The 26509-nt window shown below is 41.6% G+C and overlaps 1 protein-coding gene across 2 annotated transcripts in view; it reads left to right on the top strand.

Annotated features, from left to right (window-relative positions):
- The window catches only part of apba1a (amyloid beta (A4) precursor protein-binding, family A, member 1a), an 82297-nt gene that overhangs the window by 14642 nt on the left and 41146 nt on the right, over positions 1-26509 (top strand). For both annotated transcript variants that reach the window (XM_050049933.1, XM_050049934.1), the window contains exons 2-3: positions 19491-19548; positions 21808-23503. In XM_050049933.1, coding sequence (XP_049905890.1) covers positions 21914-23503 — 1590 coding nt within the window. In that variant the 5' untranslated portion in view covers positions 19491-19548; positions 21808-21913. The remainder of the gene's footprint in view (positions 1-19490; positions 19549-21807; positions 23504-26509) is intronic.

A 26509-nucleotide genomic window follows, 5' to 3' on the forward strand; every position in this document is an offset into this window, starting at 1 on the left:
ACACACACACACACACACACACACACATATATGTATATAGCTACTTAACGAATTTATTTGTGTCAGGTCGTAGAACTCATGGCCTTTACATTTCTTGAAACAACATGAAACATCTGAGGATATATTTAGAAAAATAAATCAGTCCTTTTTCTTCAGAGATCTTCAGTGTTGCAGTGTGCTGCTATGTTGGATTCTTTAAATATCCATCTAGTGGTCAGCAATAAGAAGACAGCTCCACTGCTGCCCACTGGCTTTAGATTCTGCCTGTTTGTCTCAGGCCCTTTGTGTCTGTGTCAGTGGATAGTGGCTGCAGCAGCCTGCAGTCAGCCGCTTGCTCAGACAAAAGGAGGGTAAAATAAGTGGACATCTTGCCAGACATGGAAAAGGAGCCCTTTGCCAACGGCAAATAGCATCTCTGTTTGTTCGGGAAAGTTCCTGCTGGTGTGTGTCACATGGAGCAGAGACTGGATTTCCCCTGAGAGGCCATCTAATCCTCTGTCCTTAGTGGGAATACACTCAGGTTAGGCAAATACACGAGGAAATGGTAACAGGCTGAATCCATTTCAGGATGTAAATTTCTGCCTCCTTGAGCATTTAAGGCAGCCTGAGGCAAAGAGTTCACCTCCTCTAAAAGCACAGTCATTGTCAGCTATGAAGAAGTGTAGACCCTGAAACACTGAGAGGACTTTTTTGTGGTGGGCAAAGCTTGATTAGATGAGCTGTTCATTCAGACTCACACAGAGCAATGAAACAGGCTCAGATGTGAATGGATGCTGGGATGTGCAAATACCTCAGACAGCTTTGTTTTTGCGATACAACACTTGTTGCAAGTATAATCCTATCCTGGGCACAATAACAGTTATATACAGGATACCAGTGAGAAGTTAGCATACATTTTCTTCGTCAGGGAAAAACACTTCAGACTCATCAGGCCTATTATACACCAGCTTGTTCTCATTCCCAGGTCGTCAGACACTGACGCTCTGTAACACTCTTTGATGTGTGATATCAGCACCCTTTAGCATCTTTATGAAAAACATGGGATTTTAACTAACTCTAATGTAAAACCATCCTCTTCATTAATGCTGAGAGCAACTGACGTAGCATAAAGAGCGTGAACGTCTGCATAGGGAGGGGTGGGGGATGCCTCAAACAAAACCAGATCTTCATACAGGACACTGCAGATTGTATTCCATGTGAAACCATAAGTAAATGTTTAAACTTAACATTACATAACTTATGTACCTAAATCCTGTGTAAAACTAAGAGTCAAGGCTGCTTTAACTTAACATTATGTAATTTATATGCAGTCTTTATGCACTGATGTCACAACTTACATGTTTACATCACGTTAGTGTTACAAACACACTTATTTTAACCCAAAACCTGATCTTTTTTCTGAACCTGACCAAGTATTTTGTTGACTAAACCCAACAGTGACTATTCCACAACATTTAACCGCTTCTTACAATGTGTTTCAGCTGTGCGTCATATAGAGATACTACAGGGGTCCCCATGCATCACTATGGGACGCAGAGGGCACCAGAAAAAGTGTCAGAATTTGACAACCTGGGAATGAGAAAAGGTTGATTATACTTTGTGTAGATTTGTTGGATTTATTCCAACTCTGGATTAACTATAATGCGCTAAAAACACATTTTAGGCCTATACATCTCAATATGAATATTATTGAAGTATTGTAGTTGAGCTAAGTATTGAAGTAAGTGTTTTTCTAGCAGCCCAGATATTTTGAGTCATGTGATTAAACCTAATCAAATGTTTTCAAGATGTATAATATTATTCTACTATGGCCTGTGAATCAGAAGATTTGGGCCTTGACACTTGGTCCTTGCTGTGTCAGGGTCTCTCTGTTCTCTTGGCTTGGTGTTCTCAAGACTGTGGTTAGAATGGGAGTTTGTGTCTGTCTGGGTTAGCACTGAGTGGTGACCAGACCTCATTGTCTCACTGTTGCCCTGGTGCATAGACTCATTACTCCCTAATTCTTACTCAACAAAGTAATCATTGAAATCTGGGTACGTTTTGTCAGGTGATCAGACAAGTTATAAACAGATGATGTAAATCACTTCACTTGGGGGTCAAATCTTGAAGTGAACACTCCTGAAATAGGGACGTGAAGGTGAATGTTGAATTTTTATTTGATTTTTGCATTAATGTTCAAAAGTACTTTGATTTACCAATTATTTAATCTGCTGGATTAGCTACAAACAGACATTCCAGACATGTGGGCGTATTTTGTCCATAGCTGATTAGATTAACATGACAGATGAGTGAAAGCCATTGTGCCAAAATATACTGAAAACAAAATTGTAGTTGAACCAAGGCTAAGCTGACACTGGGGCAGGAAGTCGGGTCTCCACACAGTCTGTTGCTTTTCTGTCAGTCTGTCTGCTGTACTGTGTGGATGATTACATTCACTGTTCAGCCACCCACAGCTTCTGATTGCAAGTGTGTACAATCACAGTTCTAAACTCACTCTTGACTTGTATGAAAAATGGAGAGCAGACTTGATGCTGTGAGGAAAATCAGATGCCTCGCCCCTATTTTGCATTTTTAAAAGTTTTATGGCCTCGTGTTTTATTAACTCAGAGAAATACAGCCACTCGTAATATTGGGACATTATACTGCAACTGTAAACAGTATAATAGGTTCATGCAGTGAGATATAAAGCTGGTATCTAAATGCCTTTTGATAAATTTAAATTAAAATATGTTTTGATAGGAGAAAAAATGAGCTGTTTGTCAGGTGGACGATGTCAGTAAAGTTTGTTGAAAGCAGAGTCAGGACACTCATTGGCATTAGGGCTGTAACAGTCCATGTTTTCTTGCTGAAAAGCAGCCACATGGAAGAACACATGGTAGTAGACTGATGCATGTAATGTTATACCAAATATCACAAGCACACAAAAACTATTAGCTGTATGCCATCAGAAACATGCTGAGATTAGCACAATAAGGGGATTGGCATGCAAGTCATTCACACTACGGTGAGCACAAGGGATGCACAATAATATCGGCACACGGTATCGGCAGCTATCAGCTTTAAAATTAATTATCTGAATTGGCCAACATGTTTTTTCTTATTTTGCACAATGAATGAATAACCATTCTATTTTATGTCTCCATCTGCTGGTGGGCCATCAAGATAAGAGTATGCATGCATAATATGATGTTAATTCCACTACAGAAGAGACTTAATGATCACTAGAATTAGGTGGGGAAAAAAGCAGACCTATCAATATCTGCATCGGTTATCAGCCCAATTTATTATATATCTGCATATTGGATATTGGCAAAAAAAAATCCAATTTCGTGTATCCCTAGTAAGCACAAATGAAATGCTGGAAGACTTGTCTGTGGGTTCCTGGTCAGCTTCAACCATTATGGAGAAAGAGGTGTGTACATGATGAGGATGGTGGATAAATGGTGAATTCAAATCTAGGGTTAAGTGTGCTCTGTTCAAATTTAGGCTACATTTTTTTCCAGCAAGCTGTGCTGAATACAAAACATGCCCCAAGAGAAGCTAGCATGACATTATGCCATTGTATTTTTTGACCACTGACTACCCATGTATCATTTGCAGAAACCAAGAGTTTCACTCGATGGTCAACGTGTTGTAACTGTGTAAAATTGACCTTGGTACGGTTCTTAACAGCCTCTCTGGAAATACTGAGTATATTTCCACGAAATGCTCACAGCGATTTTATCATCTTGGGAAACTCAGTGGCCTTGGTGTTAGTCATCAGATTTAAGAATTAGTGTACAAAACAATGGTTGAGAGTGTTTTAACTTTTCACCTTCCTGCCTGGTACGGTCATCTTAACTGTACATTTAAGAATAAACTCTCTAGGATTGTGACACTGGCAAGTAGAATAGTTGGCAAGCCACAAAAGCCCTTTCCAGAAAGGACGAGGGACAAAGTATCTTGTCAGATAACTCTCACCCTCTCCTCAGCCTCCAGAAATGTATTTAAGAATTCCTTCATCCCGAGTGCCATCAGTATCATTAACTCAACTAAGTGATTGGTGAGTTTTAAACTAATCACTGTGCTGATTTAATGTGTTAAGTGTTTTGTAATGACTCTATTTGCTTGTCTTACTATATGTCTGCTTTTACAGTGTTGTCTTTTGTGTTTGGTAAGCCGAAGACAAATTTTTACCCATGGTGGAAAATATATTCTATTCTATTCTATTTATTTTCATGTCTCCTCGACGGCAACATACATGGCCAGAGGCATTGTGTTTTTGGGTTGTCCATTTTGTCTGTCACACTCTTGTGACCGTGATATCTTAGGATCACTTTCAGGTAATTTCTTCAAATGTGGCACAAATGTCCATCTGGACTCAAGAATTAACTTATTAGATGTTGATGGTCAAAGGTCAAAAGTCACTGCGACCTCATGTTCCTCCTAATCTTGTAAATCCGTCCTCAAGAATATCTCAAGAATGCCTTAAGGGAATTTCTTAAAATTTGTTACAAACGTCCACATGGACTCAAGGATGAAGCGATTAGAATTTGGTAGTCAAAGTTCAAAGGTAGCTGTGACTTAACAAACATGTTTTTGGCCAATTAAGAATTCATATACAGATTGTGACAAAAAATCATAAATGTGTCTAATAGGATAAAATGATAAAGTGAAGACATTTTATATCTTAACGGTCGAAAGTCAACTTCACTGTGACATTATAAAGTTTTCTGGTGATTATTCAACACCATAACCCAGGAACAGAAGGGAAGACATCTAGTTGGGTGCTCTATGTGTGACTCTAATCTTGAAGCTGTGCTGATTGTATAGACCTTATGTACTGCCGGGTTTAAGATCTCTGTAAAGCACCCATGTTTTAGACTTTATAGCTTGCTTATAGCATCAATCCTATTTTACATGTTGTCTGCTGTCATGGCTACATATGAGTCTGGACAGACATGGGTTTAAGCTCTAACAGCAGCTCGACTGGTTGACAGAGGCATTCGACTGTGAGGCGATAATTCTAGTGTTTATTTTTTTTAAAGAGTAACTTCAATCAATCCAATATGATTAACTGATGAGACTTCCATAGAAAGGTTTAACTTTGTTTCACTTCTGACATCACCCAACTGTGATGGTATATGTATGTTACCACACTATACTGTAACATGGTAGCACACAAGAGCAAGTAGTAACCAGTAGATGGCAGTACAAGCAGGAATCTAAGCCTTTAATAGGAAATTGTAGGGGAAGGCCCCTTACCTAGGTTTGCCAAGGGCCTCCAAAATATAAGTCTCCCCTGTACAAAAGCATCTTCAACATCTCCACTGTGTTTGCAGCATAATTCAAACATTGTCACTATTAGTTCTTGCCACTGGAGAGGGCAAGAGATTTTAATATCAAATCCAAATACATTTCTTTGCTACATAAATGGACGCTGAAAATAAAAGCAGTCCTGACAAAAACCAGCAACAGTTTTTTAAAATTTATAGCAATATCTCATCACTCTGGTGGCCGCTTCCAACACCTCTGCCCAGGTTACTGATAAAATGAGGTAGGGCTGTAATGGTCTGTGTTTATGGTCCAGGGCACACAGCCACACACAGAATACATGGTCTGTAGATTGATGTAATTAATGTGTAACCGAAACTCACAAACATGATTTCCACACAGAAGCTTTTAGCTGTACACTGTTAGTGCCAGGTACTCAAGTTAGCACAACAATGGATTGGCATGCAAGTCAGTTGCACTATGACTAGGGCAAATTGAACAGTAGAGCTTGAAGATCCACCTGCTGGTTCCCAGTCAGCTACTATAGCAACGTAGAGAGAGTTGTGTAGAAGACAAGGACGGTGTTGCCATTGCTTCGTGGTTGTATGGGGATGTGGATGGAAACACATTTAACACACTATTGCACATTCAACACCATAGAGACAGAGCATGTAATACTTTAAAAAAACCCACGCCCATTAAAGGGGAAAACAACCAGTGCGATATTATGCAACCAAGGACTCAAATGCTAAGAAAATGGCTGTAGCTAGGTAAAACAGATTTTACCACCCTATGTGTACCAGAGAATCAGTATTGTCAGTCTATCTCAGTGTCCCTTCTCCTCACCTTGCTTATCTCTATCAAATGATCCCACTGAGTGGCCAAAAAGTAAATTATTTTACTTTGATATTTACAAATATTTTATCAAATCACCGGGTAAGATCATCATTTAACCTTACAAGCTTAACTCACAGAAATATACAGTGGCATGCAAAAGTTTCTGCACCTCTGGTTAAATTTCCCCTCACTGTGAATAGTTAAGTAAGTAGAAGATGAACTGATCTCCATGAAGTTAAAGATGAAACATGCTTTTCAACATTTTAAGTGTATTATTTTTCTTTTGTACAATTTTAGAGTGAATAAAATGAAGAGAGCACCATGTAAAGGTTTGGGCAACCTAAGACATTTGAGCTCTTAGACAAATTTTATAAGGTTTTCAGACCTTAATTAGTTTGTCAGGGCTCTGGCTTGCTCACAGTCATTAGGAAAGGCCAGGTGATGCAAATTTCAAAGCTTTATAAATATTCAGACTCCTGAAACCTTGTCCCAACAATCAGCAGCTATGGGCTCCCCTAAACCAGTGGTTCTCAACTGGTGAGTCTCGGTCCAAATGTTGGTCGTTGGTCTATTCTGAATGGACCACAAGTGACTTGCAAATGTGTCAAGACTGTACAAAAACACACTATATTTTTAAGTGCAGTGAATTTCCAGCATAGATATTTTATTTTGAAGTGTAGTTTCCTGCTCTAGAGTTTGTGACTAACAGACAGCTACTTAACAGAGACAGCAAACTAGCTCGACAACATGGCCAAAGCAAGTATGACGCTGAATATATTAAACTGTGTGGATCTTGAACTAATGACTAAAGAGAAATCTGGACCCTGTGGCTGGACCAATTGGGAACCACTACTTTAAACAGCTGCCTAGCACTCTGAATACTAAAACAACTGGTGCCCACAAAGCAGGAGAAGGCTATAAGAAGATAGCAAAGTGTTTTCAGGTAGCTGTTTCCTCAGATCGTAATGTAATTAACAAATGGCAGTTATCAGGGACTGTGGAGGTCTGGACGACCAAGAAAACCTTCCAAGAGAGCTGCTGGTAGGATTGTTAGAAAGGCAAATCAAAATCCCCAGCTTGACTGCAAAATACCTGCAGGAAGATTTATCAGACTCTGGAGTGATGGGGTACTCTTCTACTGTGCAGTGACACCTGCACAAATATGACCTTCATGGGGGGCGTGAAACTATTGCAGGGGGAAGCGGCAAGGCTAAATGAATGAGGCATGCTTGGCCACTATATGACGAGGCATACCTCACCCTTGGCTTCACCAGTACCACGGTGGGTAACGAGGAGAGACCGCAGTGTGTTGTGTGTCTGAAAGTACTAGCTAGCGACAGTTTGAAGCTGAACAAGTTAAGACACTACTTGGAGTCAACACAACCTGAGCACAAAGACAAGCCATTTGATTTCTTCAGGAAAAACTCATAAACTGTTGTGCACAGAGTTGCTTTACTAAAGCTGCATCTGTGCCTTCAAATGCTCAACTCGCCTCCTGTAAAGTTACCTACAGAGTTGCTCAGTATATAAAACCACACACTATAGCTGAGGAATTAATACTGCCCTCCGCTTTGTATATGGTTTCAACTATGACTGATGAAGCAACCGCCAGCAAGCTAAAGGCTATTCCTCTGTCAAAAAATACCATCATGAGACGCACTTATGACATGTCAAAGGTCATAGAGGAGTAGCTTAATGACAAGATATGAGACTGCTGCTTGGCTTTGCAGATGGATGAAGCTACTGATAGTAACAAAGACTGTTTACTGATAACATACTTCAAATTCACTGATGCAGATGATTTGAAGGAGGATTTGTGTTTCTGCAAAAAAGTTACTAGCAGAGCCACTGCAGATGAACTGTTATTATTGACACTTGAAAGAGGCCAATCTGATATGGGAGGACTGTGTGGCGATCTGCACAGATGGGGCTCAGGCAATGGCTGGGAAACGAGGAGGGCTGCAAGTGCTCATCAAGCGCGTTTCCCCCAATGTGCAGTGCATACATTGTATGATACACCGAGAGGCACTGGAGTCTAAACAGCTGAGTTCCGAGCTTAACGACCTGTCAAAGCCTGACTGTTGTCTGCACTATACAAGGAAATGGGCTCCGATCACACAGCTGTTTTGTTTCACAGCAAGGCCCGATGGCTGTCATGTGGGAAGGTTTTATCCAGGGTATTTGAACTTTGAGATGAGATCCACATCTTTTTGAAGGAAGAGGGAAATTACCTTACCCACTAATTTAATAATAACAAGATCCTCATGAAACTTGCATACCTCAGTGACATGTTTCAGGGAACTAACACACACCATCCACATCTGGCAGATAAAATCACATCATTCACAAGAAAACTGGAGATGTGGGAGCAGCGAGTTAAGGAGGGAATTATAGACTCATTTGAGAACCTGAAATCACTCACCAAGGTCAACAAGCTGCAGAACACAGTCATCACATGTATGAAAGCTTGTATCGCTGCTCTACAAAAACACTTCTAGAGGTATTTTCCAGTGCAGGATGCTAAACAATATGACTGGATCCAAGACCCCTTGAGTGCAAAACCACCTGCGAAATTCAGCACTGCAGAGGAGGAACAGTTCCTTGATGTCACCTCTGATTTAACAATGAGAATGGAGTTTAAGTCCAAGACACTGGCTGCATTTTGGATTGGAGTGGAGAACGACTACCCATTGCTAGGTAGTAAGAGTAGTAAGTAGTCGAAAGTATTCTTATCTGCAAAAGGGGGTCCCTGCAGAAAATGTCTGGGAACCACTGTTCTGCAACAGGAAAATGATCCTAAACACATCTCAAAATCCACAATGAGGCCCAAGCTGAAGGTTTTGCCATGGCCCTCACAGTCCCAAGACCTAAACATCATTAAAAATATGAGGATAGACCCCAAAAGAGCAGCACATGCAAGACAACCCAAGAATCTCACAGAACTAGAAGCCTTTTGTAGGAAGAATGGGTGGAAACACCCCAAATGAGAATTGAAAGACTCTTAGCTGGTTACAAAAAGCGTTTAGAAGCTGTGATGCTTGCCAAAGGGGGCGCTACTAACTACTGAGGGTGCCTAAACTTTTGACTTTTTTGTTATTTTGAATCTGTAAATGATTTAAATGAAGACAAAGTAATCTTGTAATCTAAGTGTCATTAAATTCATGCCTTGTGGAGATCAGGTCATCTTCTTCTGACTTAAATATTAAAACGAAATTTTGACCACGGGTGCCCACATTTTTGCATGCCTCTGTAGTTAGCCTAACAGTGCTGCACATGTAGGCATACTGAGTCTCAGGATCCCACAGTTTTGCCAGTCTTTCTGCTGATGCCTCACATCTTATTGCCTGTATCTACTTTTTTCTTCCTAGAAGCTTGTTTTTTTGGTCCAACATCTTATAAAAAAACGTAGCTCTTGGGCCTGTACTCAGTTGGTAGTGCATCTGACCACAACAGCTTTGTAGGCATTGCCCTGTTGTTGGCTAGCAGAATGAAGTTTTAAGTGTTACGTGATTTTATTGTACTTTTGAATAAACACAATTAGACTTATTTGTGGAATGTGAAGCCAGTGAGAGCTCAGTTTGACTCTCTGCACTAATGACTCATATTGATTGGTTAGGACCCCTACACAGAGGGCTGTGGGGTGGGGATGTGGAGGTGAAGTTTTTCTTCCTTCATGGCTTGAGTCCTGTTGCATCAATCTTGTGTGTGCTGCATCATTTAGTATGTGCATCAGTTTATTAGCAGGACAAAAGAAAAGAGGTGATTAGCCTCTGATGTAGGATTTGGACTGTAGTACAGAATATCACAGTCTTAGATAGTAGCATAAACACCCAAAACAATTTTGGTGTCCATCATACAGACAGGCTCCTGCTCTCCAGGGCCTCTCCCTTTCCCATCATTTATTCACAAGGGAGTGCAAACATTTCAATCAGTGACCTTTCTCAGAGCATCTTCTCCACTCTGCAGCGTGGCAGCTAACACTAATTACATTTTCTCCTAGTTCATGACAATCAGCACAAACATCACAGGGTAGTTTCCACTCGGATATCCTCCTTCGCATCTACAGTGTTTCCTGTAAAGCCTGTCTTTTCTGTCTGCAGTTCTCCAACAGCCTGCCACAGCCCTGCTGCTGATTCATTAGAAGAGGAGGAGACGCAGCACATGAAATGAAAATGATCTAGATAAAAGAAGGGTCCACATGCTCTGGCCTATTCTTGGCTGCTGTGTTTTTGTTACCTTCCTCCTAATTAATTCCTCAAGTCAGAACCTAATTATAGATCTCTAGCCCTTTTTCTTACAAGACAATAATTTTTGAAACTGCTCCGGTATTGAGAGAGAGCAGCTATGAAACAGACTGCAGTGTAACTAGTCTGGGCAGTCATGCACCATCAACACACATCCACTAAAAGTGTTTGTTTTTGCCACTGACAAGCTCAGATTGTTATTTTAAGTGTCTGACAACATTATGGAAAGGACCCCCTCAGAGAAATAAATTGTTTTCTTTACATCTTGCTCCATCTCTCTTTGTCATTGTGTCAAACCAAGTTATAACCAATAACGATATCAATATATCCACTTTCCCCACCTAATTTTAGTGATCATCAAGTCACTTCTGTAGTGGAATTATCATCATATTATGCATGCATACTCTTATTGTGATGGCCCACCAGCAGATGGAGACATAAAATAGAATGCTTTTCAATGTATGTAATATTCATTCATTGTGCACAATAAAAAAAAGTATATTGGTCGATTCATTTTAAAGCCAACACCGGCCAATTGTAATGAACTGAAAAATCTTACTGTGTAAATATTTTTTTAAGTGCCAACAGTCAACTCTACAACATCCTTGCAATATGGATATTGAGGTAATTTGTAAGAAATATTGCGATATTTGATTTTCTCCATATCACCCAGCCCTACTTACTTACTAGTACAATGTATGACATGGATCAAGGCAAAGAAGGACAGCTATGTCATACACATTTTCCAGACTAGGTGGTGTTTAATTGTTTAATCTGCTTTAGTAGACAGGGGGACAAAGGAATGTTTGAAATGGTGGTGCCTGCTTAGAGGAACCCTGTGCTATCTGCCTGAGGGACAGAGCTGATGCTCTTAGTGAAGAATATAAGTTGGTTCTGAGATGATAGTAAACATGATAGTATAAAGGTGCCAGCAAACACACAAATAACTATCATTCATTGAGAACTGTGTTTATGTCCACCTGATGAAGTTAAGTCCAGTATTCACTCTCTCTATTCACTCCCTCAGTTTTTGGATGGACATATCTGTGGCTTTAGCGGCTACTGTAAATGCTCCACAATGTTCACCAGCTTGTCTCTTACTGTGTCGGCTTGCTGTTTGCTGCTGAGCAGTTACAGTACAGTGGGTCATTGGAGCTTTTTCTCTGAAAACAGATGCCTGCTGCTACTAGAAACAATAAAGTGCTGACTCTGAGCTGAAAGAGGTAAACTAGCTCTGTGGGATCGTCACTACAAGCGACACCAACAGTCATTTAATCAGTTGTTAGTATAAGAATATTGATTTGTGAATTCGATGAATGAAGCAGATGTTGCCATAGCTGTGGAAAATGCACAGTGAAAACGCAGTGTTTCTGTTGTTTTTTGTGAAGTGTATGATGTATCAGATTATGTTGTGAAAGCATTGCAACTGTGCATAGAGTCTAATTGGTACAGCAGCCAATAAACTGAACTCATCAGACACCAAACACTTAATGCATCCACACACTGGTAAAAACAAATGCTCCATAAAATCCTTTATAAAGTGCAGCAGCACACAAGTTGTATACATGCTGAAATGTCCCTGTGTTCTGGTTTACGTTGGACAAACTGAAAACGCTTCAATGATTCAAATATCTGAAAACAAAACATAGATTATGCTATTGCTTGGCATGGCTCTGCTGCGGCATAAAGTTCTGGGGAATAGAAAACATTTCAGACTCTCCTAGAGGTGGTGACATTATCAAGTCACTGCTCTGCAGAGAGACAGACTGGATTCACACTCTTAAAGGGACAGTTACACCCAAAATCAAAAGTACATATTTTCCCTCTTACCTGTAGTGCTATTTATCAGTCGAGATTGTTTTGGAGTGAGTTGCTGAGTGCTGGAGATATCGGCCATAGAGATGTCTGCCTTCTCTCCAATACAATGGAACTAGATGGCACTCAGTTTGTGTTGCTCAAAGTGCCAAAAATTTAAGAGGACCACCTGAATGCACTATTTAACAAGTGATTAGTGCTCACATGGTTTGGGATATTTTGACAACAGGTTGTGTCTTCTGAATTCAGGCAAATGAAACCCCATTCCTTGGCTGCAATTGGAACTGCACAGCCTTGTCATTCCATAATGATAACCCATAACACAGAAAATGTTTGACCACCAGTGATTTATGATTCAAGTCTTGTTGTATGTGTTTACTGTGTGCTTTTATTATTATTTATTATAACCTCTATTTAAACAGTGAGGGCCATTGAGAGCAAGCTCTCTTTTAAAAGGACGCCCTTGTGTGTTTTTGAACAGCTGGCTGTGAATTAGACTGCCCTATGGCGACATTTCAGGCTTGCTTGAAATACAGTAATGTCCCAGTGGCCTGTAAGTAAGTGCTGTGGGCAGTTTCTCTGCTTAGAGGGCTTTCTATACTGTGGTGTATTTTTTTGAAAATGAAACCCAGGGTAGCTGTTATCATTGAGTTGATTTCTTGTTATGACACTATTTGTTTCATAAGGATCCCCTGCAGTCTCCTCTGGGATTGTCAGGAACAGTTTTAGGGCCCTGACATACCAAGTCTGCGATCCGTCAGTGTCAGGCCATTGTTGAGCCTCTGTCGCCCTAGTTCTTGTGGCATGCCCCGCACCGTTGGCCTTTGTTGGCTGTTTTTTCAGCCAATTTAGCATGTTGGCTGTTGCAAAATTCTTTGTATATGGGTTGTCTGCACATTAGGGCTGCCACTAACGATTATTTTCATTGTCGACTAATCTGTCGATTATTTCTTCGATTAGTCGACTAATCATTTCATCGAAAAATGTGTTAAAATGTGGAACAATGTCGGTCTGTCTCGCCCAAACCCCAAAATTACGTCATCTAATGTCTTGTTATAGTACTTTATAGTACTTTTCTATGAAAAATGACTCAAACCGATTATTCGACTACTAAAATAGTCACCGATTATTTTAATAGTCGATTAGTCATCGATTAGTCGACTAATTGTGGCAGCCCTACTGCACATGGTGTTTAACATTGAGGTGGCTGAGCCAGAAGCACATTCTCACTTCAACCTTGTCACATATTGAGGTTTGGTCATGGACTTTCCACGTCCAGATACGTGCGAGGTACCCTGGGTACGATGATTAGTGACGTTCTGGGACTCCGTGTCAACCTCAGCCTGTTACATGCATTGTCTTCTTTCAAAATAGACTTCCATTTTCACAGGAAATGTATCCTTGGCATACAGTCTCTTTAAAAATGAACGCACTACATTGGTACAACACTGCGAAGCGACGTGGTTTTTTTCCTCCAATAACAAAAGCACGGCCTAACACCGGCTAACACCGGTCTCCCGAGTAAAAGTCGGTGGTTGTTGGACCCATCCACCACTACTCCCACCCTCCCTACTCGGACCTACGCAGACTTAACTTTCCTTGTTGTTCCGCCCCTAGACGCCGCTGGGTGCCATTAAACAGTAATGGCAACCGGCCACGTATCATGACGACGTGAAAGGACAGCTTTTTCTTTGTCTGTATTTGACACCACAAGTCACTGCCTAACAGCCAGATTTTGATGACTTCACAGTAGGGATTGGCATCAATTTTTGATTATCGATGATTGATTGTTAAGGATTTTGATCGATCACAAATAATTTTGCTCGATAGTCGCAGTGTTTCCCCTCAATGCTACGGGCCCGGCGAGCCGCCGTGCCTACAAGACCCCCCGCCGGACCTATGCCAGGCAAAAAATCATAAACAGACGGAGGCTCTCATTGCTCTCCAAAGCCTTGAGGCCTCTGAAAACACTACGCCATTGAAAGACGGAGGTTGAAAATCGAAGCCTGTAACCCCTGGCTGGCAACGGTTGTAAACACTCAGGGGTGAACTGCGCATGCGCACCATTCTTCCTCTTTGGCCTGGGGCAGCTGTGCTCTCTTGTGGCGACAGTCTGCACTGCACTCTCTTGTTTTCTCTCTTTTGAAATACTCGCTTATCAATTAACCGATAATCGTTTATTTTTTTGATGATCGAATAATGAAGTTTGATCGTTTGCCCATCCCTACTTCACAGTGAGACTGGGTTGGAGCCCGTGCTAACTCTATTAACAGCACTAACCAACAGCAACAGTGCTGACAGAGCTAATGTGTTAACCAGGGAAGAACGGGTGGGTAGGCGCTATGCTCCTGCAACAACAATGTCTTGAAAGCATGGATCCATTGTCTTGATGACAAACATACACCAACATGCACATGTGGTCTGGATTAACCTATCAACATAAATCACAGGGAGGCTTGGACTAGAATACACACAGAGGTAGTGTGACTTCATTCTCTGCTCAGGATGACATTAATACACATTACATTTTTTTCCATTGCAGGCTACTGTTGTAGTATTCTTAGAGACAGAGAGACCACTTGTCCACTGAAAAGAAACTTTTTCGCATATTAACAAAAGACAGCCATTCAGAAAGGATGTTTTGTCAGAAATGGCACACCATATGTGGACAAACAGCTTCAAAGACTAACCTTAAACTTAATCCCACCAAAGATGGATAAAAACAACGTAAACAGGAGATGTACTGTTACATAATGTTTAAATCCCTCTTTCACCTTGACTCTACCACCAGCAGTTTGATGGCAGCTGGTAAAGGGCAGGGAGGGACAGTCGTGGCAGTGGAGGTGAGAGAACACTGCTGCCCCCTGGAGAGGTCACTTTCTCATCTGCCCTCCCACAGAGAGCAATTACCCTGTGGTTTCCATGACAACAAGCAGTCCTGCCACTGCCTGTGCTCAGAGGGGGAGAGGAAGGGGGAATGGAAGTGAAGCGATGTGCCAGCCTTCAAGTAATGCATTCACTCTGCTAAATATCAGAACTGACTGGAACACAGAGGCATCAAGTCTCTCTGTTAAATACATGTTACCGCATGATGGTGCTCTGTCATAGAGAAACAGTATTAGGACACAGCATTACAAATCACACACATCACTCAACACAGTAGAGCTGCATTATAACGTGCTGTAGTGCACACCTCTATGTTGGTCTAAGTGGGTTCATATAAACACGACAGGAGTTCCTCCTACATAATTAACTGTCCATCAGGCATACCGTGTAAAACATTGAGTGGCCTCTTACAGAAACACTGTCTCCTAATAATAATAGTAATAATAGTAAAAGAATATACAACTATTTTGCAACAGTTCTAGAAGGAAAGCAAATATGCATGGGTTATGTTTTCATGCTTCCACACTGTCAATAGACATTTTATGTTGTCAGGTTGTCGATCCGTCCAGTTCTTGTGAACGTGATATTTCAGGAACGCTTAGAGAAGATTTCTTAAAACTTGGTGCAAACATCCACTTGGAATCAACAATGTACTGATTAGATTTTGGTGGTGTCACTGTGATCTTGTCTGTCTCATTCTTGTGAACACGATGTCTCAAGAACACCTTGAGGGAATTTTTTTTAATTTGGCAGGAACGTTCCCTTGGACTTTGAACTGATTGGATTTTAGTGGTTAATGTCAAAGATCACTGTGACCTCAAAAACAAGTTTTTGGCCATAATTCAGGAATTCATATGCTAGTTATGATAAATATTTTACACAAAGGTCTAATACAGGGGTAGGCAACCTGCGGCTCCGGAGCTGCATGTGGCTCTTCAGACTTTCTCCAGTGGCTCCCTGTGGCTTTGACATAAGATTATATGGAAATAAATAACAGTTATTTTTTAACATAAAACTCACTAAAGTGATTACTGCATTCTACAACTATAAAAAGAGTGTAGTCTGTACATCAAATAAAAAATGTTTCAACGTGTCATTAACTAAAATGTGCATACGTCTACGACCTGGTGCCTTTTCCTCTAACTTGCTAAATTTTGCTGAACTTCAGTAGCTGTGGCTAGTCTGGAATCTCTCTAGCAAGGCTAGCTATAGATTCCAAACCCATAGAAGGAGAAGTCTTGGAGGAAAATATAGGATTTAATCAAGTGTTGACAGAATCATTTGCTTTCACCACCAACGCTGCAAAGATAAAGTACAAAATAATTATAACTAGTCGACTGCAGAGTAGCCACCTTGTAGTAAATCATATAAATGAATGCTCATTTAGACCTATTTGTAATGTTGCTGGGCTAATTTAGATTTATTAGGCTGTTACCTATATTCAAATATGTTTTGTGGATCCAGACAGATTTTTTCCCCCCTTTTTTTAAACAATAATGGCTCTTTTAATCATAAAGGTTCCCGACACCTGGTCTCATAGGATAAAATTAAGTGATGACATTTTATATCCAAAAAGTCAAAGGTCAACATCACTTTGACATCATAATGTTCTGCAAAACCATTTTCTTGCCTTTACTCGATGTCATATTTCAGGAACAGAAGGGGAGACATTTGGTCAGATACTACATTAGTGTAATTAATCTTGGGTGTCCACCTTGAAACTGTACTGTTTGTATACAGTAGATCTTCTGTGCTGCCGGGGGGAGATGTGTGTGAGGCATCCATGTTTTCACAGACATGGATGTGAACCAAGTGCAACTTGGCTGGTTTGCGAAGGCATACAACAGTAAGGTAGTAATTCTGGTTAGCCATGCAAGCAGCAAGGCTAACCAGAATAACTCTTTTTTTTTTTTTTTTTTTTTTACACTTTTCTCATAGTGGCTATGAATATGTGTAAATCTGGGATTTGCTCACATTTTAAAACAGAATGAAGGATTTCAGGATCTGGAAAGTAAATGGAGGAAGGAATTAACGTTAATGTGACACACACACATTATAGTTGTTGATTAAGGAAATTGTGAATATCATTTGGGTGTGACGACTAACAGGCCCATGTTGAACTGAGTCTGTTCCAGTTCGTTTCAAAGGGTGTTTACAGATGTCAGACATAACCACCAGTGTGGTTTTCTAATTGTCTTCTGATCCAGTTACTGCCCAGTGTTCCCATTAATGTTATTTTATATATGTATGTACAGCTGGAATCTCATCCACATTTAGTATCGTTTTTCCCCTGTGGCTCAGTGAGTTGTCTCTGTATTTACTCAGTTGTTCAGAATGACTGTTAAAACTAGAGAATCTGCAAATATTGTGTAGGTTTCAGCCATTGTAAAGCTGATTGCAGCTGCAGGGTTGCAGCGTGGTGGAGTGGTAATTGCACCAAGACTTGAATATATTAAAGCAGTGGAGCCATCCATCTCTACATAAAAAAACAGGATATAGGCTATATATTTATATATAATACATTAGAAAGCAGTGATACATAGAGTCATTACTTCACTCTCTGTTTCCACCATTGCTGTGGTTTGTGTGTTACACAGGACAGTTTAACCCCCCATGAACATTTTCAATAGCAAAATGTGTATGGCTGTTAGCAACAGTAGCAAAAAATCCTTGTCTGTGAGCCTTATCAAGGCATGACAGATCATTAATGATGAAATGATGCCTCTTACAGAGTTTTATATCTCTAGCTAATGTTGATGTCCGTCTGCTGGAGTGGAGTCCTTTTCCAGATTGCTGACCATGTGTTATTAAGTCATAGCTTCTCTGTAGCAAACGAATAAATAACACATCTTCTCTGCAGTGTTCGTCCTGCTATTGTTGCTGCACAGGGACTGTGGAATCATGTCATTTCATTATAATAACAAGTAATAATAAATGTATTCATATTGTGCAAATACACTTTACAGAGTGTTTGTCAAGACATTAAAATCAGATAAATGCAGAAAAAGTAAAAGCAATGAGGTAACTATTAAAACAGCTCATATCAATAACAACATTGTAGTAATAGTTTAATAGTTTATGCCTTATCAAGGCATTGCAGATCCTGAAAACATTCCTCAGAGATAGAGATTTTGGTCCATATTGACATGATGACATCACCCAGTTGCTGCAGATTTGTTGGCTGCACATCCAAGATGCAAATCTCCCTTTCCACCACATCCCAATGGTGCTCTATTGGATTGAGGTCTGGTGACTGTGGAGGCCACTGGAGTACAGTGAACTCATTGTCATGTTCCAACAAACCAGTTTGAGATGATTTGAGTTTTGTGATACGGTGCGTTATCCTGCTGGAAGTAGCCATCAGAAGATGGGTACACTGTGGTCATAAAGGTATGAACACAGGTAATAAAAACAATAGGCTGTGGTGGTTAAACGATGCTCAGTTGGTACTAAGGGGCCCAAAGTGTGCCAAGAAAATATCACCAACACCATGACACCACCACCACCAGCCTGAACCCTTGGTAGAAGGCAGGATGGATCCATGCTTTCATGTTGTTTACACCAAATTCTGACCCTACCATGTGAATGTCGCAGCAGAAATCTAACTTATCAGACCAGGCAACGTTTTTCTATTCTGTATCTTCTGTTGTCCAATTTAAGTGAGTCCGTGTTAATTGTGGCCTCAGTTTCCTGTTGTTAGCTGACAGGAGTGGCACCTGGTGTGGTATTCTGCTGCTGTAGCCCATCTGCTTCAAGGTTGGACGTGTTGTTCGTTCAGAGATGGTCTTCTGCATACCTTGATTATAATGGTTGAATGGTTGTTTATATATATATGTTTGTGATTGTTTTAATTTGTGTGTGCATGATTGTTGTTTTGTGTCAGTTAACTGTCGTGTTGTGTCCTTAGTAGATGTTATCCAAAGCACATGCTTTAAATGTGATACAAGCATAGCTTACCATGTAAGAGTGTGTTGACCATAAATAAGTGGTCATCAATGACACTGGAAATGATTTAGTTGTTAATTTTTGTAATACATATGTTGAAGGGAAATAGAGAAGACTCTTGATTCACAAGACAACAATCTATCTGATGTTCTCCGTGCAGAGGAAATCTGGGTTACAAACTGAGTTGTACTGTATGTGTGAGTGTATGCTGTGCAAGTTAGTGCTCTGGTGTGTGTGTTGAACATCCTTGATATTTCCATTCAATGGGGACAGAAACCAGTCTCCCTGCCTTGTTATTCTGCATCACTGGAGTTAAGACTCTGGGGTGATAGACAAGATTTCCATCTTCTTTATAGGTCTCTCTTCTTAGCTATAATCTAAAATTTAATGTTGAGCTCTGATTAGTTAGTGAGGCTCTCTGAGGATTTATATGGACCAAAATGTTCAGTATAAAAGATAATTGTCTAAACTACACTGAGGCTGTAATTCAATTTCTTCTCTCTGTTCCAGTGTGTACTTCATGAAAAAAAAAAAACTACTGCTGTCAGCGGACACCTAATAACATAAGGTGAGTGAGTGAACAAACTTTCATTTTCTGATAAAATAACATAAAAAAAAATAAGCAGTGCTTTAAGGTACAGCTTGATTTTTCAGGTACATCTTTGAATTTGTGAGACATGTATGACCCTTTGGGACCTAAGGGTGAAATATGATCTCTGAAACCAACAACTACTCAGATGCATTAAAGGTGTCAAGTGGAGTTTTCTTGTGTTTATGACGACCCTGATGAAGACCATAAGTCGAGACGCGTTCATCTGACAATAACATTTTCTGTATATTGCAAGTGTTGCTGCACTGTTTCCCTTGTCCATGCACGTTAGAAGACGTTTAAGTTGTGCCGGAAATCCATAGACCATACAAAATAATGGACTTAACAAACCGTGACGTCACCTGTAGGTTTGTGAAATCCTGTTTTGAATCCTTGAGTTTGGCATCTTTGCCGTCGCCATCTCTGGTTTTGGAGCCATAAGTAACTATATTTGGATAAGAGGTTGGAGATAATCCTAACGCTAGCAGCTAGCTTGGTTAGCACAGTGCATTTACAGCTAAGGTTAACTGCGATAATGCTAATGCTAATTTATTTAGCATTCCATCCATTTTCATCCACTTTTCCAAGGCCAGGTCGCGGGGGCAGCAGGCCAAACAAAGCACCCCAGGTGTCCCTCTCCCCAGTGACACTTTCCAGCTCCTTCTGGGTGACCCCAAGGTGTTCCCGGGCCAGATGACATATATCATGACATATCTGCCTCAGGGCCTCCTACTAGTTGGACCTGCCCAGAACGCCTGAAACGGGAGGTGTTTGCTTGCTATACATATACAGTCTGGGCAGTCACAATAAAAGGCAGCAAGCATATGTCTGTTAGTGGTCCGTGCGGGCCCTAGTGGATACGTGGAACCGGAAACAGAAACTATGAACTGGCTGTTAGTCTTGGTAAATTTACTACTGTCTCTGCTTGGCTCATATGTATTCTACCCAGCCTCAGCAACAATAGACATGCTCTCATTATAATTTTTCTGCATGAGTGTGTCCTCATTTCAGTTACCATCGCTCTTCTGGGGGCAAAATCTGTGGAAACATTTTTCCTGTTTGCCTTCTTACACTTTATATCTTAAGTGTTTTCTTTCTGCCTCTTTCTTTTTTGATGATCCATCCCTGGGGAGAAGTATAAACAAAGTAATTCAGGGGGGTCAAAATGAGCAGACTTTGTTGTTAGAGAACAATGAGATAAAGCAAAGAAAATCTTTTGTTTTAGGCAATTATTGTCCTGAAAGCAGAATCAGTTCTAGTGTCTTTAAAATGATGAGCAGAGTTCACTGAACCATGGCTGATGTGACATTATGCTACAGTAGATGTGTTGGTGCCGCCTTTGACAGTAATGACTAAGTCTGCTGTCAACTATACATCGCTGAGTGATGAGCAAGTGACTAATGGGAACGGAGGCATATGCATGATGACATGGCCGCAGTCAGATGTGTTGCAGTTTGATATATTTTGGTTTATTTTCTGCAAATTTTTCCCCCTCTTTTAATTCAGTTTGACTTGACTCTGTACTTCAGAGGGAACTGCACTAGTCAAGGCAAAGGTACCACTACCAGGAATCTAACACAGATCTATGTGGTGCTGGATGGGAACTTGACCCCTATGCCACCTGTGAGACAACCCAGTCTGCAGAGGAAAATTTTGGGTGTTTTTGCAAACCATAAATACATCACATTTGCGCATTTATTACATTTATTATATACATTTTTCTAAAATGACAGTGTTTGAGTTGACTTTCTTAGTTGGGAGGTTGAGGGGATGGTGAATGGCTGGTTACACTGGCCCCTGCCAAACTGCACAACACTGTTGGAAACCAACAAAAAACAAAAGTGGTTATGATTTAGCAAGTCATTGCTGTGTTGCATGCTGCCATCTTGAAGCATTCATCAAAAGTCTGACAAACACAGTTGGCTACCATAACCCTTGAGCTGTGTTGCAGCACCCACTTTTCTTTAATCAGAGTACAAACTGCTCCACAAAAGAGGCATGAGTCTGTGGACAGTTATGAGTCAAAAGTCAATGGATCAAATATTTCTCTTGAATAAACTGTAATAGGACTAGCATGGCAGGCTAGAGTGTGAGTAATTTGTAGTAGTCACTGTGTCACCAAACTTGCAGCACCACCCATTTCACAAAAATGTACCAATTTCTGTGTTAGAATCTGGTGTGACCAGAATTGACATTACATTTCATACATATTTGTCCCTTTCTGTCTACCACTTTCAGACTCTTCCCAGCAGCCTTTGCCCTCACCTCACAGAGGAGGAGCCTGCTGATGACGGACTACTAAAACTCTCTCTGACACAGTTCAAACAACCAGAATCAGACAGCCATGAACCCCCAAGAGACAGAGCTTGGCCAGGAGGTTATGGAGGAGACTGATGCCCCTCCTCGACATCGCCACAACAACCACAACAGCCGCTCCCGTAACCACAGCAACCAGGAAAAGCGCTATAGACGCTGTGAAGCCCCTGCTGGAGGAAGTTCTGGGAGCAGAGCCAGGGTGCCACAGCCACGCCGGCCACAGGAGGAGCAAGACATGGAGCTGCAGCATGGAGCTCAGTCTTCACAGCCCCAGCAGCCCCAGCAGCCCCAGCCCATTCCCCGACCCGCAGTCACACGTTACCGCCGACAGGGGGACAGCGAGGCCCGGATCAGAGCCCAGCAGCAGAGGCACAGACAGAGGCAGCAGAGAGAGGCAGAGAGAGCGCAACATTTAGCACAACAACAGGAGAAACAGCAACACGCAGAGATGACCCAAGAAGATGAAAGAGAGAGGGACGATTCAGTGCTCGCCCGTTCAGCGAGCACCGAAAGCGGCTTCCACACCCATACTGACCGGGCTGAGGGGGACGATGGTCTGGTGATGATGTCTCTGGAGCCTGAGGGGCAACCAGAAGCAGAGGACGAGGCTGGGAACTACGGAGTCCAGCTACGGCCGGAGGCGGAGGGGTACACTGAGAGTGCGGAGGCTGAACAACAACATCTCCATTCACAGCCTACCTATCCTCCTCAGCCCCCGCCACTGCCACGTGAACCTCTGCCTGATATCCAGAATCCACAGAGACAAGATGAAGCAGAGGAGATGCTGAATGCTGGCTACTCAAACTATGTCTACACCCAGCCCCTCAGCCACTCTGGAGGAAGGGCCAACATCTCGACTGGTCAGAGCTTAGATAGTTTAGATGCTATCCTTGCGGATGAAGCCTACTCTGAGCCATATGACATTTACTCACTCTCAGAGCATGTTTACGAGGAAATCTGCGATGCTCCTGCAGCAGTTTCATCTCCTGCAGATGGGGCTGAGGACAGAGAGTCTCTTCAACAGAGGAGGGCCGGCTTTCAGCTGTTGGAGGGCCCGGCAGGAGGTGGGGATTACCATCAGCAGGAGGCGGTGGGATCCCGTCTGCGCCACTACGACGAACGTTCAGATGGCGAGTCAGACAGCCCAGAGAAGGAGGCAGAGTTTGCCCCATACCCACGTGCCGACAGCTGTGACCAGGAGGAGGACATTGACAGCATCGTGGCTGAGGTCAAAGAAAGCCTAAGCTCTCAGAGTCTTCATCGTGCTGCGGAAGACACCATTGATGAAGAAAATGAGCTCCAGCAGGGAGAAGAAATACCCCAGCCTGAGTCCCAAATGGACTCTGAGAAGAACCACAAAGCTGCCAATCCAGGGAAGCCAGCCAGGAAACAGGCTGTGAGTCCTTCAGAGGAGCTTGTAGCAGTGAGAAACAGTCAGGAGAAGAGGGATGCCATATCCCTGGCCATCAAGGACATTAAGGAGGCCATAGAGGAGGTGAAGACCAGAACAGTGAGATCTCCATACACACCTGATGAGCCCAAGGAGCCCATCTGGGTAATGAGGCAGGACCTGAGCCCCACTGTTGAGTGTGACCTACAGCCATCACTGGGGGCTGATGTAAGTAGAACAGCTCTGGCTATTATTGATCAAGTTGCATTGGACAACATGGTTGTTCTGTTAGTCAAGTGTTTACTAATTAATTTGTTAGTTTACCTTGATTATTTTAAAAGGCTGGGTGATTCAAATTGCAGAATTACATTTTTTCTCCCTCAGCTCTAGTAGTACTACAGTGGGAAGACACCTTAGTGTGTATTTACTATTTTAAGCCAACAGAGAGCAGAAAGAGCAAGAACAAAAGACCAAAACACTTTATTTCATCAACAGCATCAGTTACACAATTCCTCACTTGTTGCTTAGAGTCTGAATGTGTCAGACAGCAAAAACACACACACAAGCTGTGATGAGGTGCACTGACGCTGACACACCAACTGGACAAATGGCAGCTTAGAGGCGGAACATCACAACATATCACCTCTGTGTGGGACAGAGGGTAGCACATTGTCATAACATGGAAACATCTTGCAGGCTATAGTTCAAACCAACTCTAGCTTTTATGTCAGTGACACCATGTTTATGCAGGATGTGCTTCAGCCAAGTTTTTTAATCATCAACCTCAAGCGCCTTTTATGGCTTTCAGTCTATTTTCTTCCATTCTACAGGCCTATGCATAATGATGTTGATTCTGGGCTCTACTCAGCAGTACACATTGGGCTCCCTTCACTATTGTGTGCATAGAAAGATTCTTACTTCTTAAAATGAGCGCCCAGGCACACTCACTGTCGGATTCATGACACATGTGCACTGACGGATTTTGTTCTTACCACCACGTGTATGTCAGTGAATCAGATTCATTCTAAAATTTCAGGCACATGCCCACTAATTGCAATCACTGCCATGCCCCCTCTCTATGCATAGAAATACATTTCCCCAGAGGTGTATTATGGAGAAAGCTGTGAAGTTGTTTCTTCACACACATTAAAGCCCTGACACACCAGTGTCTGACCCTCAGTGAGCATCCGTAAATGTTATGGCAGTCAGAAACAGCTACATGTTCAAACATGTCAGTCTCTGGTGCGCTCTCACCTGAAGGCACGGACTGCAACATCCTCCAGCAAGGTTAGATATGGCATCTTAACACCTGTTTGAAGGTTGTCAGAAGTAATAAGTTGGCTGCAAATGAACATATGCGCAATTTCTGTAAAATAAAAATTGGGTTGTTTTCATAGTCGAATTTTTGAATTAATAATTGATGATGAAAGGGCATCAACTTCATAGTTATTTAATACATTTGACCAATGCATTAATCAATTAACCATTATTATTTCAAGCAGGACACGATGTCAAGCTCAGCTCACATCCCAACTACATCAGTTGATCTCAAGCAGCCCTCAACTGATGGATCAGCTGATTGATGGAAGGAAGTCAGCTGATAGATGATCACATGATTCCTTTCTATGCAACTAATTGGGAAACCTCATTCAGTGACCCTATTTAAACTGCTTTGGCCTGCCTGCTGTTGCTGCTTCCTCTACAAGCGGCTTTGCCACCCGCCTCCACCCCAGCTCCTCCTTTTCATGTTGTGTCTGACTTATCAGTGTCATTTCTGTTTGTTAACAATGCTTGCTCTGTTCTGTTTCCGGGGGGGTCTTTGCTGCTGCTCTGGCTGCCTTAGGCTTTCCATGCAGCCACATGGAAGGGCAGGGAAGTGTACTCTCTCTGCCTTAGGCTTTCTGTGTAGATCCTAGGAAAGGCAGAGAAGCCTCAAAACAGAGCCATACCACCAAAATTTAATAATGCAAATGGAAATTAAGTTTTCTTTGACTGAAGTGGTCTTGACTGAATTATGGTTTTAATATACATTTTGTTAAAAGGTGTGTGTTTACATTTTCTGAGACAGCTGGGCTTTTATCATTTATGCGTACATAAAGTCTGACACAGTTCTAAATTTGTTCGCAGAGTAGGAAAAAATTCAGGTAGTAAAATACTGATGAATCGCAGATTTCTACAAAAACGTTTGTACGCACGGTTTAAGCACAGATTTGTGCACATGCACTATTTGTGAATGAGGCCCAATGTGTGAAGGTACTGATGGAAGACTGAAGCTGCTGAAACGTATGTTTGCACATTCCTTCAGTGCAGGGATGCACGATATTTTTATTTTTTGCCAATATCTGACATGGTGATATGCTTATATATAACAACTAATTTGGCCGATAACCGATGATAACAGCAGATGGAGACATGGAATGCTTTTCAATGTATGTAATATTTATTCATTGTGCAAAATAAGAAAAAGCATGTTGGCCAATTCTGATAGTTCATTTTAAAGCTGATACTGGCTGATGCAGATGATGTACCGATATTATCAGCATGTTGGCTGTTGGTTTGGAGAGTTAAGTTTTCAAGATTTCCACCTTTGCCTGGAATTTCATATGTAATGATCCCAAAATGGTAGAAAAAGATTTCTGCACACTTACATCTATGCAGTGTCTCACTTTACTGTTAAGCTTTTGGTCTACTTGACCTTTATCAGGGCATACATAAGGCAACAGTGAACAGGCTGGTAAAAGTAACCAATCTCAGTCTAGACTCACAAGTCAGTCTTTAGACGCTTTGCTTAACTAAAGACTGATGACTTTCTCCCTGATTTTGTGTTCAGATGGGCAGATACAATTTCAGAGTTTAAAAAACTCCCTACGTTGCAGAGCCAATAGTAAATCTGCAGGGCGGTCCTTCGGTGGCTCGCTGAACTCTTGTGCTTGTAAACATAGTCCCACTAGAAACACGTGTAGCGGTACAAAACGGGTCAGCCGTGCTCGTAGAAAACGCCGTCAAAGTTCAGTGGATGTTTGTCGCGTTTGCGGCGCCACATTCTCGCCAACTAAAAGAAACAAACATAATCTTTTACAAGGCCATGACTCATCCATCCGGCTGGACTATAGAGGGAATCGCCTTGTTGTTTACAAATACTTCCGGGTAGAAAACCAGCAGAGCTTTTAGCTATATATATGTAGCCTATATATCACATTTTTCACATCACTGTATCACCGTTTGGACTAATCC

The sequence above is a fragment of the Epinephelus moara genome, chromosome 8, assembly GCF_006386435.1.
Source record: "Epinephelus moara isolate mb chromosome 8, YSFRI_EMoa_1.0, whole genome shotgun sequence".
Classification (NCBI taxonomy): Eukaryota; Metazoa; Chordata; class Actinopteri; order Perciformes; family Serranidae; genus Epinephelus; species Epinephelus moara.